Source organism: Gymnogyps californianus, chromosome Z (assembly GCF_018139145.2).
Source record: "Gymnogyps californianus isolate 813 chromosome Z, ASM1813914v2, whole genome shotgun sequence".
NCBI lineage: Eukaryota > Metazoa > Chordata > Aves > Accipitriformes > Cathartidae > Gymnogyps > Gymnogyps californianus.
The window spans coordinates 65,727,754-65,747,948 of record NC_059500.1 but is presented as its reverse complement, the minus strand read 5'-3'; the positions used below and the strand labels follow the sequence as shown (position 1 = coordinate 65,747,948).

Here is a 20,195-nt window from a genome sequence, read left to right as displayed (position 1 = left end):
TCCTTTTCTCTCCAGCCCTGGCCAGTCATCATGGCATAGTTATAAGAACCAACTAATAATGCCCAACAAAACTTGGTATTTCCTTTGGGATCTTCCATTAGAATAATGACCTGCTCCGAACTTGCTTACACCTTAATTCTGAGGAAATCACAGCCTCAGGTTTAAGAATAAAAAAATTTGCACTAAGCAGACAAGAAAAAAAGACTGAGAAAGTCTGTACCTTGGGATGCCATTTTAAACTCATTTTTCTGGCAAATGCACTTGAAAAGTAATTCTTGGCATCAATAAGCTATCAGCAACTGGAAATCACAATTTCTACAAGACAAATAAGCTTATATTCTTTTGCCTTAATGCTTCATATCCAGGGAGCATAACGGGCTCTCAGCTTCTTCCTCCAGAGCATTAGGTAGTACGTTGTGGAGTTACCCTGGGCAGGAAACGCTGGCCTGCAAATAGTGATCCAGCCATCACATTTTACAGCATGACAAATTCAGTCTTACAGAGCAAGCAGTTCTTTTTAAAGGTGTAGTTTAGCACAGACTATCCTATGAATTAATCTTTTCATCTATTCCAAAGGTTTCTAAGACAGGAAAATTCAAAGTCTGAGTTCTTCGGCAATCCAGAATGTAATGTGCATCCATTTAACATTCTCAGGCTCTCAGAGACCACTGAGATAAAACCAGAAACTTAACTGGTACCCAAAATGTCCTATCAAACTACAGTAACACACAAGATTAGCATTTAGGTTTGTCAGCCTAATATCATGTGTTTCTCTAACAGCTTTGCAGGCACGTGGCTGTTTCTTCAAGCACTTCATGCCTAAACTAAGATAAAAAAAAAACCAAAAACAAAAAACCACCAACAAAAAAAAACAGAAAGAGAAGTAACTCAAGTAAAAATCTCCAAAACATCAGAAAAATGTAACAAAATGATTCACATTAGACCTAGGGAACGTGCTATGCAAAAGGTTCACTAAAATGTGACATCCAGTATAGTATTTTCCTCAGACTCAGGCAAGAGCCTCGACTCATGCCTAGGCATATGATTTGTTTCCCTCAGCAATGAACCCACGAGAGTGGGGTGAGTCCTGTGATATGACTAAAACATCCCATTTACAAATAAATTGGAGGGGGAAAAAAAAAAAACACCACAGTACAACACAATCACACTACTTATTAGAAAAGAAAAGACAGTATTCAGTCAAACATAGGCTTCAATTACCCTATAAAAGGAAAAAAAACAACCTCTCCTTACAGAGAAACGACAGGATGCTGTAATTAAAAACCCTAATCATTCAGCATTACTACAGGGCAGGTTTATTCAACTAACTGTTCAAAATTGTAGAAAGTTTTCATTTGTAATTTTTAAAATATCAAATAAATAAATTCTTTTTGATTATCAGCCAAGGGTATAGTGTGTCCATATTAATACCATTTATGATTTGTATCAGTGCCAACAGTACCCTTTCAAATGACCCTTGGAAGCCGGAGGGAAGAGTTTGAGAGTTATGTGCAGTTTAATACACATCTAAAACAGGTTGCACAATTATGCATTCCTGTAAATATTACGCAAAATGCAGAGCTGCAAATCTTCCTCTCAACTACGAATACTTCTGTTTACATCTTCATTCACAGTAGTCTGAGGCTACCTTCAATTCCCTCCTTTTCAGTACTTTCAGGAGAACAGAACATAGCATTACAGAAAAAATTCACTGAAAGCAATTTAAAGGTGTCAAATTTGTTACTTGTCAAACTTGCAGCAAGTCTCCATCAAGAGCACAATGAATGTCATGCAGCCCTTGCTTCAAGATAGTCTAGCCTGTGCATGAAAGCTCTTGTTCACCTCAAAATACATCACAGCTCCGGAGAAGTTACAGTCTCAAATCCAGGGAAAAACTTTTTTTCCTTCCCACAAAAAATAGTTAACGTAGGGCCATGAAAGAATGCAGGCTGCAACCAATTTTTCTACCACTTCAAATATAACATCCACTCACCTGAAATAAAGACACCTACCTATTTTGAAGGTTTTATAGTTGATTAAAAAATTATATAGATAATTCCTCTACTAATACTAAACAGACAGTTTCTAATTAGCAACAAGGTGAAAAGACACCAAGGAATATGTCAACTGTGCTACAAGATCTTTTTGTATGCAAGGCTGGCCCACGGATGGGGGAGTAAGAAGGAAGGGAAGGGAAAAAGAAATCTCTTGTTTGTTCTTGCAAAATCTTTAAATACACCCTAGCCTCCCACCCCAAGAAAACCTTATGAAAAGAATTTTGAAATAACTGGTTCCTAATCTACGTAGGGTTTATAACTTCACTTCCCATCATTTCCTCACAAGGAAAACTGACATGTTTTCTTAGGTAATCAGGAAGATGCCTGAAATGTTAGAAATCTTAACACATTTTTAAGAGTTGTGGCTACTCCTTATCTATCTTGGGCATACTCTCTATTTAGGTCTCCCAGTACTCCCCTTGAACAAATACAGCATACAGGGGTTTTTTTGGTTTTTTAACACTAGCTGTTTTTCAAACTGTTAGCTCCTTTTTATTAAAAATAAAGTTATAAATCCTTTCTAAGATACCCGCTTTGTATGTACATGCAATTTGTCCACACTGACAGACACATCCACACACAGATAGAGAAGCTTCCCACGGGTGTAATGTCAGTCACCATTCGATGGCTATTTTGTATTGCTACTGCTTATTGTTAAGCAGCAATACAGATCTTAAACCAAAACCTTCGTCAAGGTTCAAAAGTCCCAGGACTTTTGCTTCCTAGGGTTTAAGACCAAGTGATCACAGCCTGCTTTCTCTAGCCTTTCAGGGCAGTGCACTCCTGCAATCATACACAAGGCATGGCAGCAGGAAATTGGCAGTGTTTTTTCCTGCAAGAAGAACATTTTGAGATTGCTAGATCAGCTGTATTCACTGCAGTATTCAACAACAATCTGAACAGCCAGCATAAAAGAAAAAACCCAACCAATCTTGAGTAATCATTTTTCTGCCTTTACATTCAATATATATAAAAATCAGAAATACATATAAGCTTATTGTGCTTATTTTTATTTTTATTATCAAACAGAAGTTTATGGAAACCACCTCTGTCATCTCTGTGTCTGCCTTCCAGGCTTCTCCAGTGAGATTAATCTGGAATTTAAGCCTTCAGTATTCTCCCTACTAGATAACCTAGGTGCCGTGTCCAACTTTGAATCTCCACCTACTCTGATATTTAAAACTGTTAGAACAACATTTAGGTTGCAAGCACTTGGAAGTTTTAAAAACACCGTATTTACACTTGCCTGCCGAAAGTCAGTTTGATCTACTTAGGTGTGTGCATTGTACTACCATTTTAAAATAAAACACGCAATTTGAAACAAAAATCTCCTGTTCTAGTCAGGAACATAAATTCCATTTTAAAAGTTCATTTAAGAAATCTTACAGATTATTTCAAAAGGAAGATAAGAAAATACGTGCCCTGCAATATGCTCTAACATTTATTTAAGCCTGAAGTCTGAAGTTTTAAGTTTGCAGCAGGTGGCACACCACACTAAACTGGACTTCATGTATTACAGCCATTCTCAAAATCATCCCTGCCTTTTTTTTTTTAAAGTTTTTTGGTTTTGGGTGTTTTTTTTTTAAAGGCACAAACACATAGTAAGTCCTCTAGGGCTAGCAAAGAATGGTTGGCAACAAGAAGATCACCTGTCAGTTTCCTCTCTACCCATTACCCCATCTCTGCCCTTCTTCCACCTCTGGTGGAGGACTCAATAACAGCCGGGATCTCAGAACCAGCGGCACAACTCCCCAGGCTGACGACTGCTGTCAGCACCCAGCAAGGCTCAGCTGTACCCTCCTCTGAGTTGCAGTCACAACTTTGGTAACAGTGCAGATAATCTCAAATAAAGCTCAAAACGCATCTTTCTCTATGGCACTTAAGACTAGTAGGCATATAAAGAAAGCAGCAAGTCTGCCATAGCTGTGTATTTCTGTCTGTTTAGCCCTTCTGCTGACTGGCTCGCAAAAGTTTGAATCCACTTTAGCCTTTGAAAGGATCAAGGCGTTTTCTGTCTAGAGTCAAAAATAAAAACTTTTTTTTTTTGTTTGGGGGCGAGTTCATAACATGTAGATATCATTTCTGATGCTAAACTAGGCTGCTATACTCTACCCTTTGATTCAGCCTGAAGAAAATGGAGTTGCAAGTCCAACAGGAGACAGAGGCTTTTTAGCAAACCAAAGGTTCTACTTTTCTCTCCACAAAACATCCCATCAACAAAAACAACCAGTCCCCCAGCCCACAAAAAAATGTAACTAGGAAATTTTGTGTTTTGGCCTATCGTATTGTACTTAGCTTTGATAGGCATTGCTTGCATGGCTTCTACTTGTTTTGAATAAGATAGGCAGTGGGTTGTCTATTCACACTGTAAAAAGCTAATTGTAGAAAAAGAACAATATTTCCAAAGAACAGAGGAAAGATCGCTATGCTGAATCCTTATTGGAGCTTCCTCAGGACTCATGTTAACGAGATCCATAAGCAGGTGTAAATGATCTCTCTTATCTATGAAATGAGGAAACTATGTGACAGAGCCTGGGCTTAGGCACCATTTGAACAGCAGGCTCAGTATGATTGATAGCAAACAGATCTGACTTTAATGCTTTCGGAAGCTGACTGTCTGTGCGACTCACAGCTTGGACAGCTCATCAGGGTCATCTAAAAATTTCATCTGCTAAGACGTTCTGTAAACTGTTAGATGCAGCTATGTCACAGATGGCATTGCATGTACTCCACAACCAGATTTTGTAGAGGTGTCAACTGCCTTTTGTACAGAGATTCTATTGCTTTGTGTTAGTTTGTCCCTGTGAAGATGACCTGGGGTGGCATTTACTTGTGGGATCGGTTTTCTGATGACTAACTAGATGAAATTTTAGCTGCTCTGCCAGGGTATGTTGCTAGAAGAGTGTTCAGTACTCCCCTCTACTTCCACAGAGCAAGAGAGGAGAGTGGTTTCCCGTAACTGTTCAAATTTTAAATTCTAATTAATAGCTCAACATTATTTTCTCCTTCCTCCCTCATTTTTTCACAAGGCAGATACTACCTGACAACTGTTGCCATCTTCTCCAGGGGCTCATATTTTCCATTCAACTTCGACTGCATGACAGTGTGACTCCCCCTCCTACTCTCTCTTCTTCTGCTCTTTACTTCCAAATTAAGGCAAAATACGCATGCTTTGTTTAACCAATCCTATTTAAAGTTATTTGTTCTCAAGCTCTCACCTAGACAATTAATTTAGCTGGCCTAAGAGTGTGAATTTATGACTTTGGTCACGAAGCTTAAGAAGGAACAGCAGTGGGGAGGACAGTTCTCATCTCTTTTCCTGGGCATGCTCAACCAACTGGAGACTCAAGCATCCCTGATATTAACCACTCTGCTCTTGCCAAGCACTTAACACATTTTGTCTTAAATGAAATTTTTTTCAAAGATGACTAACAACATGTTGATTCTCTATGCTTGTGAAAAAGGCCTTTGGGTGGATTACAAAAACGTAACACAAACATATGACAATAAATTTTAGTACATAAAATAGAGAATGTTACTAAATCCTATAACATGTTGTTAGTATTTTTAAACTTGGTAAGAAGAAAAAGAGCTGTTCACATCCAGAATAATTCTTTTAAATTTGACCAGGCTCTGTATTTGGCATCTCACCAGTAGTTTCTAAGCCTGCGTTTACAAGATAGCAAACTAAATTATAAAATAGACTTATTCTAAAAAAAACAACTGTAAATTATTAGTTGACCTCCAGAATGGACCTAAAATCTTGATTTAGGCCTGAATAAGTACCTACGTCACAACAGACACCATGACTTCACATTCTGTTTTGACAGCATTACAACAGCAAATGACTGAATAAACACACTGAATAAATGGTGGTTTCAGGCACTGGGTCTCCAGGCTGGAATTTGTTAGAACCAAAGAAAAAGCTTCCTATTGCCTTTGCACCTTCATTATCTGTCTTGAGAATAAACCTCAGCATTCAGCATGCCAAACTTCTTTCAGCAAAACACTGTTAGAAGCTTCTGAACAACAAATGTTATCATCTGCCTTATTTTTCCAGTCTTTCCCCACTCTCCTGTATGTTCATCATACACCATTTCATCCTTAGTTCCCACCAGAGATTGCTGCACTGTAACAGGAAATCATCAAATCTGTGATTTCTTTCTATACCATTACTCAGCTGAGTTGCATAATACAGAGCGATGTTTCCAGTCATCCTGGTAAGAGTACATTCTGAAAGAATGTGGACTAGGGCACGGCACATCTTCACAGTGATCTAAATTACACACATTATTTTATGGACTAAATTTTTTGAAAGAAAATGGTACTGTTTTTTAATTTTTCAGGGAGAAGGAAGGGATTATTGGTATATCAAAATATAAACTTAGAGAACAGACAGTTCAACTTGGTCAGTAAATAAAGCAAGACCTCCTTTTCAAGTAATTCAAGCAGGCCTATGTTTGATTTGAAAGCTATATATATTTTTACTTATTCGGGATCGAAGTCAATGCTTTTAAACAAAACGTTTAACATCTATGAAATTGAATAAAAAACTTATTTTCTGGTAGGAAGGCAGCCTGGCTTAGGAAACTAACACAATAAAAAAAATAATCAGAAATAGGATTTTTTTTTTTTTTTTTAATATTCTAGTATCATGTACTTCAGAGAAAAATTTCTGCAAAAAGAGCACAGCAAACTTTGCTCCATGTCCCTAATCCTAAAGGCTGATGAAGAGATAATCAGATCAGGAAGAGACAAAAGAAGAGAGACTGTTTTCTACACACTTTGCCTGAACATTTACAATTCCTACAGAAATGAAGAAATAAAACCTGGCTTCATTAGCAGCTCCAGAAGGCAAACAGCACAGTAAAAACTAGCACCATCTTTGACCTCAAGGAAGGATACTGCTTCAACCAAACAAAAAGGATACTACTCAGTCAGCAAACTGCTTGGCTGCTGAATATAAGAACCTTAAACAGTATGACTTCTGCTCTAAGTTTTTTAAAATATCAGCTGTTAATACATTGCTGTACAAAGACACATGAAGCTTTCAGTTACCTAAACCTAAAAGACAATTTTAAAACAGAGTATCAAAAATTAAAACTATATAGAACTTCACCCTTTGAATAACATGCAACAACGGACAGTGATTGTTAAAAACAGATGCCTTTCTACCTTCCTCCAAGTTTCCAAGATCAAATGTCTGGGCAAGACCTCCATACTACAGTAAAGAGAACTTAGATAACAATACCATAACAACTGAAGGCAAAAACCAGGAATACGAACAAAACCATAGGCTTCTCTTCAACATCAGAAGCAGAAATTCCAAAATAAAATTTAGCAGTGATTAAATATGTAAGATGCTTTTCTTTATTTTCATACAGCAGCAAGAGAGAAACCATGCATACTTCAGAAAGCTCAGGCTTTATCTTCATCAAACAGGAATACGTTTCCCAACTAGGAGATTAAATACTGACCACCAACTTTTGGAAGAAAAACAAACTTTTGGAAGCTTGCCTTAGTTCCCTTACCTAGGCAATGGAAAGCTATCAGAATTAGCTTTTTTCTCCAATATCTCACAGAAAAAGCCAGACAATACCATTAGTAAGTACATACACGTAAACATGCACAGTTAAAGGGAAAATAAATAAAAAAGTGGAGTAAAAAAATTCTGACAATCCTTCTGTCTTTGGGAAGAGATAAATAGGTGAAAAAACCCAAATCAAATATTCTGGATTACTTCAGGATATCCTGTCATGAGACATCAAAGCACTCCACTGAGATAAGGTTTCTCGTAACACACATATCTGCATAAAGTAAAAGTTGTATGATCAGAAAAGGTTAAGGAAGAGACTTTAACAAGGATCTTCTATAGCATACTCAGATTCAATTCTCAATGAAAAACTGCATTTACCTCTATGAATTATATATTTCATAGAGATTAGGCAGCAGAAGGTGTAAATGCAAATGATTCACCCTATTTAAAAAAAAATCCAAAAAGTGACCTAAGTGCACATTATGCGGGTAACACACTCAAGCAGAACCAACACTATCCCTGTGGTCCCTTTATCACAGAAAACCTCTGCTTCTTTTACAGGATACATGCTCAAACAAGAACATGTATGTTTAAATCCATGGACCAATAGTAGTAGAGAGGAAATGCTATCCTTTTAATATGTGCTTATCTCAAAGTCTTCTTCAAACAGTTTCAGATAAGATAATCAGCATGAAACTTGATCTCATGAAACCTCCTTCAAGAACCAAGTTAACTTCTACCCCAGAACATCTAAGAGAGGTTTCAACCCTGCTGAAAATCTAATGAACATCCTCAAGATTCATTCTACTATATTTACACAGATAATAAAGAAGATCTACAGAAATTCTAGAATATAAAGAATATGTGGGTTTTTTTAATTAGAAGAACATTAGATTAAATTAGACTCCACAAGAACTCTCATTAGGAGAGTGTTTTCTTCCTTTTAACAGAGCTACCTCTTGATCAATTAAGACTTAGGGTCAGAATTGGGCAGCCAAATAGCTTACCTGTATACAGACAATCAAAAAACACAACCACAGAACAACCATTCCTCCAAAACCCAACAAATCCAACGAGAATAGATCTCAAAGAATATAACTCATTGGAAGTCGGCTGCCTTTGCAACGCTTTCAGTGGTGCAGCAAATGTATTGGTTTTGCCAAATGTTCACAGTTACCTGAGCCAGTGCTCGTAAATAAAAGCTTATATGTGTAATAAACACAGGGAACACACTTCCTTTAGCTGCCACATGAACTATACTACTATTACAGTCCAGTTTGTATTTCTGTACAACTTAACCACTCCAATCCAAGAAATTACATTAAGGAGATCCACCACACTTATGCGCCTTGTGCTCCTCCTGCTTTTTACTTTTTGTTCTTTGCAGTCAGCATTTGTACAATTTTTCTCAACTTTATCTGCTGTGGTGAAACACAGGTTTTAAATTCCAGCCACACTGATTTATCATTTTTAAATTTAAAACAACTAACAGTTAGGTATGATGAGATTTAGGCACTGCATGTTTTTATAATCAAATAAATAATTGCTATACCTCCAAGTTCTTTTACGTTCAAGATGGCATTCTGGAATGGCACCGCTTTTATACTAAAACCTACGAACAGAAATAGAGTATTAGTAAGTTATTTGTTAAAGAGGCCATTTGAAATCAATTGCATACATTCAGAAAAGACTACTTTTTTCATCAAGAACCAGGATTTTGAATGTGAAATTCTGTTTCAATATGATGTTTAAAATATCAGTTATAAGGGGGGGTGGAGGGGAGAATATATCAGTATGAACAATGAAATTTGCAATGATACTATTAAATAGCTGGCACACATAAAATTCAGCACAAAACTTCCATCCAGGCCATCTACCTTTTGGTAAGGAGTTAGTATGGAATATACCTGTATAAAACTATCTTTTAATGCATCTGGAAGTTTAGATTTCAGACTACCGGTAATATGAAGTGACCCTTCTGCAATTTTTAGGAGACATGGAAGACAACGTGCAATTCAAATCACTGTTTTCTTACGTTTACACTTCATAGGTTTTGGTTACACATAGAGTATTAATCCTGTCTGTAAATGTTATTAACAGAAAGACCCTTTTACAGACCTAAGTGGTATGTATTAAAATGGTTACAAGCACAGTAGAAGCATCTATGAATCCTCTATTAGCCTGTTACATGTTTAAAACTAAAAAACTTTTCAGAAGTGTGATGTTTTCCCTTGACTGAAAATTCAGACAGCCAAGAGAAAGGGAATGTGAAAGGCTCCCGGCAATCCATCAATATACTGTATACTAATTTCTGCATGTTTAGTGCATACATACATATAAGTGTAAGTAATACTTTATATAGGAAAAATTATGTCTGCTCTTTCAGCATAAAATGTCCAGATAGACATTAAATTTATCTCCATCCAGCACAAGTAGTTTCAACATGATTACGTACCTGTGAACTGAGTAAAGAAGTTTTGAAAAAATGTATTTCACTCCAAGTTTATTAGCTATCACTTAACAGAAACAAGATATTTTTTCTCCCAGATCAGACAAATAAGATATTCCAGCACTCCAGCCATGGTCAGTGCTAGATGCAGTAAAGTGCAAGAAAATCTGAAGGGAATAATTATGAAATATTTTTGTCGTTGTCTTAAAACAAATCCTAAACTCTTCCTAGAAAGGAGGAAAAACTGGAATGGACCTGAGTGGCATTGATGAGAAAAGCAAAAATACAGGTTATAGTCTGAAAACTGAGTGGAGCAGTTGTCACATTGTATTCTTGGATTCTCAACAATATTTTCTGATATAGCACAGATATGGTACACGTGGGTACATTCATTATAAGCTGAATAGCCTAGATATGCATCATTTTAGTTTGGATGCTGCCTAGTTTTCTCCAGAGTCCGTTTTCATTCCTCAAGTTGCCTAACTACAGAATGGTATTTTGTTGCAACTATCTAGAAACATGTAAGAAATTTAATTTTAAAATTAATCATATTTTCATTATTTCCTCTGATAGATCTATACTGCTATTTCTATTGCTGTTACTGTTTCTCTCACGGTCTAAAGTGTTAAAGTATAATCCAGCTGAACTCTAAAGATAAAGCTCAGGAGAGAGGAAAAGAAAAAAAAGGCTGAATTACTCTACAATTTCCTTCTAACTTTTTGAGTTAGGCATTGACACCTTCTCCACACAATGAAGTGTCAGATCTCTTTAACATTCCCAACACCACCATTGTGAAGGCAATGGGTAAATTATTCATCGTAGAAAAAACGCAGTATTTTCTTGTACCTGTTTTACTTTGTTTACGTACAGTTGTATTAAATAACCTTATGTTCTTGTAATTTAAACAAAGATACACTGAAAACCAGCTAGGGTTGCTAAGGGACAATCATAAAATTCAAGCCCATGAACCACAGCTACAACATAAGGCCATGTAACTATAAACACAAGTTACTCGCACAACACTCACTATCTGTTCTCTCAGCCAGTCAACCTTAGTAAATCGCTGCAGCCACAGAACCAGATTTCTTCCATCTCTATGACTTAATCTGTCCTCTTTCTGAACTTTGCAGCCAGGTATTCCTTCTTCTCACTCCACATGTTTGTTTCTGTTTTTTTCTGGTGCTGTTTTGTTGGGGTTTTTTGTTTGTTTGGTTTTGGTTTTTAATCAAAATACCCTTTTCAGTATTAGGCATTCTGGTTCATCTACATCAGCATGCATATTCAAATTTTTTGGACTTAAGATACCTTTTAGCTGTGATTGTTGTGTCTGTTTTTACGTATCTTCTCAATGCCACTGAAACTTTTTGTAAATTGATTCTCTGATCTTGATCTGCACTTACTACATAAACAAGACTCTTTGCTGATCTAAAAAGAAAGGTTTATCACCAGAAATAAACATTTCCATTACATTTATTCTTTTGGTTGCTAGCATATACCACAAGGCAGTACTGACCAAGTATGAGAAGAAATAAATCCCAACTTAAGTTTCAGAGCATCACTGTCCTATTCTATTTTATAGCACATTCTCCTCTTCCCTGTCCATATAACAACACTGCTTAAAAACCAAAAGTAAAGAGAAGAAAGAAACCTTTTAATGTGTGTCTACACTATACTGCTACTGTATGTTTCCAATGGTTCTGCTTCATTACATCACAGTGTATGTTTTGACTTAAACTTAAGTTTTTAAGCTTAAGTTCTCTACCACCTTTGCTATATGTTTCAAAAGTCACCTTTGGGCAATGTTACAGCACACTATGGAATAAAGGGAGCATCTTACCTGTGGTAGACACTATATTCTCTGGGCTTTCACTGCAAAGCTGTGACAGAAGACTTGTCTTGCCAGAACCAGTGAGGCCTATGCAAACCAAGTCATATTCAGGTCGTGGTGGTGGCGGTCCCTTGCAGCACAGTGCTCTAAAACACTGCCAGGGTAGGGAAAAAAACAAACAAAACAAAAACAAAAGGAAGAAGTTACTTTTTTTTGCAAATGTTTATTCAACAAGGTTCTAAAAATCAAGTTTATAAATTTAAAGGCACTGGAGAGAGGCAAATTATTATTTCAACTTACTATTTTGACAAAATCGTCTATTAATAGACTGAGATGACCTCAACTAAAAATCTAGAACAGCTTTAAAAGAAAACATAAATCTACCCGTTAACTTTTCACTTAAACCTCACAGAGCTCAATTGAGGAAAGTGACATCCATTTCCTGAATAGCATAAACAGTGCACGTACAGCGAGACAGGTACATGTTCTACTCAACTCTGCGGTTGGGTATGCATGAGTTTGTTTCCTGTTCTAATTTCATGCAATACCTGGTGTGAACATCAGAGCAGCTCCTCAGCAGCTGCTGGCCAGGCTCTCCCTGTTGTCACAGGAAAGAATCAGAGAACTTTGCTCCACTGATGTCCTTCCTGGGCTTGCTGCGTCATGTGTTTTACTTTAAAATATCAGCTGTTAAAGAGTACAGCTTGTAAAGGAATAAATTTTGCTGGACATAGCTCTAGTCAAAAATATGCAGATCTCTCACTTTTCCTGGAGAAGTATAAATTGATCACAATATATAGAATAAAACTCTCTTACACAAAGTCTACTTTAGAGTTCTGCTCACATGTTTTAAAAAGCATTGCCAAAGTAGGTCAAGCTCATCCAAAAGGTCCTTTAAGCCCTCAGTAAGGTTCATCAGACCTTTCTTCACATGTAATATAGAAAATTTTTATGTAAAAATCTGAAAACTTACCACTCCGGGAAAGCTAGGAAGTTTATATTTAAGGTATGGGGTATAATTACCCGCTAATGTCCAAGATAGACCTCCACCACCCCAATATATATAAATACCTTTTCCCCAATATCTGCCACCTTCATATCAGAGGAGTACATCTGCTACAAGGAAGGGAAAAATGTTTGTGCAATCACTCCTCTCTCACACATTCTGTCTTTACATAGTCCCAGCTCTTTTTTTGCATCTTAACCACAAGCCAATCGCCACATTGGGTAAAGAAATCCAGTCTTTACAACCTACCCAATATCTACATGACTACCCAGGATCTCTCATTGAGGGCTCCTGGAGGAGCAGAGAAACTGAACAGACACCAGTAAGGCACTGTTGCAAATAGTGGGATCTGGATCTGTGAGCAAGTCATCCAAAGAGAACATGATTATAAAGACAGCTCACTGAATGCCGAACTTTTATTGGATTCTTTCCATACAGATCGTAAGTTATTATACATGCTGCCGAAACAGTCTTCATTGGTTTAAAGAAGCAAAAGATAAGTTCAGGGAAAGTTACAAAATTCCTTCAACACCTTTTAAAAATGTGAAAGAAAATATTTTAGGAGTAAAAACATTTACAGTAGTAGTTAAGCTGAACAAAGGCAACAGATTTTAAAAATAAAAGCTTTGCCTCTATTAAAATTTGACTCAAAAATTGTTTTTTTCAAGAAGGTTTGCCCTTATATGTGTGTCCATAGCTAAACAGAGTAAACATGCCTTCTAGCTTTATTCACTGACGTCAGTTTATACTTATCTCACAGATTCTACAAAGCCATAGCAAATATTCTACTCTGGTACTTCAGTGAGAAAGGCCAATTGAGTTCATTGCACAACATAAGCTCCTCCAAACAGAGTTTCCACTTAATGGATATCAGGCTGAAGGCTGCATAAAATTCTTCGAAGCTTGCCAGAGCTCCCGAGGCTGTGTGTCAGGCCCTTTGCAGCCAGTCTTTAAAAAGGATTCTATTTGTCCCTGTCAGCACGGCATCTTTGCAACAACTTCTTCATGTCATATTGAAAAACATAAAGAAATAGATGAGCTGATGAAAGTCTGTGCTTCTCTCTGTCCAGACACTGTGCCAGTTCTTATGCAACCAGACACGACTCTTGCGGCCCTGACAACATTTAATAACCTGCAGTTCTGTCAAAGATAATTATTGCTCTTTGTAGAACACATATGGAGGCTCTGTGGGTGAGAGGGGCTCCGCGGGCTGGTTCTGAAGTTCAGTATCTCTTTAGTGCAGACTGCTTAAGTCTAACTTAGTCTGGAGAACCTTTACGTGCTGTTGATTAAACATATGATCAAAAATCCAGGTCAAATTGCATGTCCAAAGCAGCATATGTAGACCCGCCACCCACTCACTTATCCTTTACCAGTAAGCACAGTTAGGTATGAAAGTTCCTGAGATACAGCCAACATAGAACCCCAGAAGACAGGGATATGGCCCCCTCCAGACCACTCTCGTATTTTATTTGGTATGATTCCCCGTCCTGGTTTTGGACATCTTTGTTATATTCATGACTTTGTCCTTCTGCAAGGCTAACTTCCTTCAGTAGGTATTTTTGTTTGGTTGGAATGAAAACAGACTTTAAAAATTCTGTCTTCAAAAAGGTGTTGAAATTTAAGCTGCTGTGTATAGCACTTACCACTGGCTGACACGAGAAATTCTACAACACATTTTAGGGGATACTTGTAATAACGTATTTAAATTTTATAAATGTGTTTTGCAATCCTCCTTACTCAAGTCCGATTACTGCCTTCCTGTCCTCTCAGTTAGTTGTTAGTTGGCCCCTCACAAAGTCAGGGCTATTTAAGCATCCATTATAGAGACTAAACCTCTATTGTCACAACTTTGGCAGCTGCATCTAGTAGCTGTACAAGATCCGCGGAGAGTAGAAAATTCAGAAGTCACTGACCATGCAAATAAAATTACATCCTACATTCTGCTTTTGATTATGCACAGGAAACACATCCTGAAATATTTTATAAAGCATGGACTAGAGCTACACTGTTATTTAAGATGTTGTCATGTATGACAGTGCAGTCTGAAATGTACAGAATTGCAAGAAATGTGTATTAGTAACTAAAGAAGCCATTCCTGAAATCCAAAACACAAATATATCAAAAACATTGAGACAGTTGTTCAATGCACAACGAGCACTCAGTCCTTTCCAAAACCGGCGTACTTTCCACTCCATTTGGACAACCCAAAAGGCATAAGAGAAACTTGAATTAACAGCCTGACTGGTCTTCAAACACTTGTCAGATATGGGCCTGGAAGTCTCTTTCATTGATTCCCAAATCTGATTTGCTCGATGAGTGACTGTCCAATAAAAGGCTGCCTTTTAGGTATTATAAAGCAAACCCTGAACCCAAGTGAGGCCACTCGGAGGGAGCGTTGGCGAGGACAGAAAGAAAACATTTGACTACCGCAAATATAGGGTCAAGCAGAGCTAGCTGGCATAGTCACTGATATGTTCTTTGGGGTATGGTCATGCATTTCAGCCCCACTGCTAGCAATAAAAAAGGAACAACAATTTTTTGAGCCCTTTCATCCTACCAGGGTAAGATATTACTTACTTTAAAGGGAGAGACATGTCAACCAAAGTGTCAGTTTTCATGATTTTTGAGAACATCACACTCAAAACTCTTTATACCCACTGGATGGGGAGAAGAAGCAGGCAGAGAGGCAGGCAGGGAGAGTTGGGAGTTAATTTATTATTTTTTTTTAAATGAACGAGCAGATTTTAAAGTACTGAAAATAAAATAATACAGTATCTTGAAAAAACATATGCATTTAGCCAGTTTTGGAAAAAAAGACGTATTTATCCAGGAAACTGGGAGTAATTAGGTGCTGCAGTGTGCAGAAAACTCTGCAATATTCAGCACCACTGTTACTTTCATTTTACTTGTATGTGTGCGTTCATGCTGCATGTGCACATATAATCACACGCAAGAGCTAAGGGAAGAAGTTAGCCAGTCCTACTCCTGCTTAGGGATTTCTACCCCAACCAGATGATTCCAGTTTTAGGCAGATCAGTATTTGAGCTGACAATCCTAGACAGTGTCCCTTTAAAGCCCTACAGAGATTTCTTCCGGGAAAAGTATTAAATACTGTGTCTATAGCAGAGGTGGCCAAACACTTCTGATATATGTGCAGCTCAGAGATCACAGATTGAAGCTCTGGGCAGCAAACGTCCCTGAATTACTACTCTCTCCAACACATTACACTGCCTCCGGCCATTGAGTCTGTCCTTGCCTACTCATTATACTTCTCGTTTCACTCTCCTTTTTGGGGTGAAATACTCCATTATTTCTGCTTTGTTCTGGACCCATCTCCTGTCTGTTTCTTTTGTTGCCACTATTTAATAGGGACAAACAGAAGCAAGGGATTTCATGCTTAGTTGGTTAAACACACACACTCTCATGCAAAAATACCCTAAGTTAGTGCAACATTAATGCTAACAAACCAAGCATTCAGAGCTCTTGAAATCCAGAATTAAGGCTGAAAGCTCAACCATAGCTCTGCTCCCCTTCCCCTCTTGCTTACACTTATGGATATGGTCTCTCTTTACATTTTATTTTTCAATTAAGGTATCTTTGAACAGACTTCTAGTACCCAGCACACACTTATATCCAGAGGACTGGTTAATCATCTGAAGCTGTTGATGAAAACTCAAGGCGATTATTAAGAAAAGTCAAATTTACACACAGCAGGCTCCATGGCTCTGGTGTTGTATGAGATCACACAAGCACAAAGAAATCTCAAACCTTGAAGAGATAATGTGAAAGGTGGGGGAAAAAAACAAGGTAGACAGTTATAATACTAAGGCTAGGAAACAACTGAGGACAGCAGTGGAATAATTGAATGCAAATAATAAAATACTCAAGGCACCTGAATGATATTAGACACAGCTAGGAGAGAGGGAAAAAAGGGATATATAAATAAACTAAATTTTAACTGTATGAATACCTTAATGTTAAACTAGTACAATAGCATCTATGCATTTGACTATGTGAGCTAAAGCTGTAGACTCTTCAGTTTCCATACTGCTGCACAGGTGGTTTTACCACTACAAAAAAAGGGAGGAAGAGGAAAAAACTACCAATTTTAAGACACACAACCAGTGACACTGCTTTCATGTTTTCAAAACACCAGATTGGTAAGGTTCATCTTTGTCTATATAACAACAGTAATGAGGACAAAACCTAACAGATTGCTGTTCGTTTTGTGGCTACCAACAGAGATGAATGAATACTCATACAGCCACTGCCATCCTGAAGTGATGTTCAGCACAGATGAAAATACTAAAATCATGACCAGTCACCTTCTCTGACAGCCCACAACCTCATTAAACAGTGATTGCTACACTCAAGCTCCTCCGTCCCAATACAAACTATCCAAACTCCAATAGAGGGACTCTAGCTCAAGGCCTGCTAACCTACTACACCACTCCACCGGCAGGATGAAGTAGCCCTCTGCTTTAACCTGGCTAATCTTCATGAGTGCACGATCAGCCCACTGATTGAACCCAAAAGCATTCTTCCTCTACATGCACCTACATGTCTTCAATTTTATATCAGCCTGTGCTGCAGGAAGACAGACAAGTATATGGCATTAAAGACAGGATAATATAAAACAGGACAGAAGAAAACAAATTCTCAATGAAGTGAAGCAGTTTTACAGAGCAAACAGAGTCCTGGTGATGCCCTACCTTACAGAAATGTTGCAGGACACTAAAATAGCAACATATTGTTTGGAGCAGGAATCTCAAATTCTCCCTTCAGACCACTAAGAAAAGAAATACTTTCGGATTAATTGGTTGAAATTATCCACCAAGCCCTGTCAAAAACTTCTCAGTATTTCAGAGGAGCCACGCTTCTAGAGTCTCAAAAGGAGCAATCACATCTCAAATGACTTCAACATCCCTGTGTAGTCACAGCTGAACAAGACATAAGACACAGGCTCAAGTACCAAAACCAGACAAATGACACAGCCCTATTCATTCTTCGACATATTTGACAACTCTGCTACCAGCGGAGAAGGCTTGGAGGAAATAAGGTCAAGAAGAAAGAACTGGCTGACTTCTGACAAGCCAGATATGACACTGCTGTTCAGAGCATAACACTTCAAAAGACTTCACGGTCATGATGCATTCTTCCTTTGAGTGACGATAATACAGTGGGTCGAATTCTGTCCAAAATCCAGAACAACTTTTGGATTTCTCAAGAAAATAAAGTCTTCACTACCTCAAGGATAAAATAAAGTTTACAACTCAGTTTTTGATGGTCAAGCTGCTGGCTGCCACATTGCACAAGGATGAAGGACAGTATCTTTGTTTGTATAGCAATTGGGCAGAAAGCAAAAGATCGTTTGTTTTATCTGATATCAGAGGGACTGCTCTGGGGTGAAGGCCCCACCCAGAAGTTCAGGGCTTTAGGAACCACAAAAATTCCATAAATGCAGTCAAAAATGTAATTTCCCTGGAAGAAGCTGTAAGGCAACAGAAGTCCTTGCCCTACTATCAGCCAAAACAAATCACAAAACCTCATGTCCACAATGGAAAATGAGCTTCTCTAACCTCCACCTCTTGCACTCCCTATAAATAAAAGAAGAGCAAAACCAAATTATGACTCTCCACTCCATTCACACTGTGCTTGAAGAAAGCATGAAGAAAAACAATATCAAGTTCTGGATGTACTCAGATATTCAGTGCAGTAGTATGACTTAAAAGCCTACATAAAATATAATAGCACAAGGCTATGATAAACCAATGCTGAGTCAGCAAAACAAACATGCACAGGTGCTACTCTGAACAGGAGAAGACAATCACTCACCTCACTGTAGTGTCAAATCAAGCTGCAAGGGGGTTGTCAGACACTTCTAGGTTTCATCAAGTGTAGAATTATTGCTCAAGTTGTTTCCTCTCTGACAGTTTGCTTTCCATTTGTTTTGCTGCACAAGAGTAACTCATCTCTTTCAACCCATCAGTCCATTCACATTTAACAGCAAGAGGCAAAGGCAACAAAAAAGATGAACAAAAGCCTTTGCAAACAGTTTGTTTCACAACCTAAGGAAACACAACCATACTAAAAAAGCCCTAAGAATCATTGAAAATATCAGCAAAAGAGGCAGTAGTAGCACCACAGAAATGTGCAAAGATTAAGGATGTGCCACCTCCTGTCACTTCTAATTTCTAGTAAGGATGAAAGATACATATAGATTTTATTTATTTTTTTAATATACACACACCCAAAAAACAAACAAACAAACAAAAAAACCCCAAAAACCCCAACCTTAGAGCTTTCAGGCTTGCTAAAAGTCATCCCTTTACAGTTTCTGAGCCAAATCATAAAAAGCTTTTCCATGATTCATTTGTGTTACAAGTTGGGTTACAGAACACTTTTCTTTTGTTCAGCATAGCATGAATTACTTGTGTTCTATAAGCCCACATGGGATCACAAAACCAGAAAGAAGCATATAGACCACTTGGTGTTCTTCGATTTTGCTAATTAAAGCTGACTACATGTCACCTAAATGCAACAGCACATTTTGTTTCTTTCTTCTCCCTGAAAATTATTTGGTACACAAGAGCCTGGACACCCATATTTGATATACATGGCACACATAATATTACTTCTGTATAATACAAAAAAGAGGATGTATAGAAACAGTACAGTGATATATCCAAATCCCATGCCCAAATACGTCAAAGAACCTCAAAGAAACAAAATTAGAGAAATACTTCAGGTGTGAATAGAAATCCAGATGTACACCAGATAAAGAGAAAGTTAAATGAAGACTTGCATTGTATTCCATACATTAAAAAAGAAAAGAAAAATAAAAGCTACTGCTGCTGTCCTACTCTGAAATTGCTAGGCAAATTCAAAGTACACTAGGAGAGTAAAACCCATCACCAAGTGTGAAGTGAGATTTCTGCAAGGATTTATGTAGCAAAAAGGGTCTCAAAAATTTCAGTTAAGTTAAAACAAACACAAACAAATTCATTTGAAACATAGCTGGAAAAAGCACAAGGAATGGCCAAGTACAACAAACAAGAGAAGTGTGCCCTCATCCACTGATAGCCAGAAGATCTCAAGGGGGATTCAGGTGATACCAGTTAATACATCCCTGAGAAAAGCAACAAGATCTGAATTCTTCCACCCACTGTATCAGTAACATCACGGAAACAGACAAACTCCAGAGAATTTTTTCCACCCAGCTGCAGCCCATGCTTTCAGAGTTGTTGGGCATCATAAATGTAAATAAAAGAAAACGGCTCCTGGGCTGCGTGCATGTCTCCGAGTATCAAAAAGCA

The 20,195-nt window shown here is 37.7% G+C and overlaps 1 protein-coding gene across 2 annotated transcripts in view; it reads right to left on the bottom strand.

Moving 5' to 3' along the window:
- Nucleotides 1-20,195, bottom strand: part of ARL15 (ADP ribosylation factor like GTPase 15) — a 225,924-nt gene that overhangs the window by 131,821 nt on the left and 73,908 nt on the right. For both annotated transcript variants that reach the window (XM_050913533.1, XM_050913532.1), the window contains 2 exons: nucleotides 11,880-12,024; nucleotides 9,146-9,205 (listed from right to left, as the gene is read on the bottom strand). In XM_050913533.1, coding sequence (XP_050769490.1) covers nucleotides 9,146-9,205; nucleotides 11,880-12,024 — 205 coding nt within the window. The remainder of the gene's footprint in view (nucleotides 1-9,145; nucleotides 9,206-11,879; nucleotides 12,025-20,195) is intronic.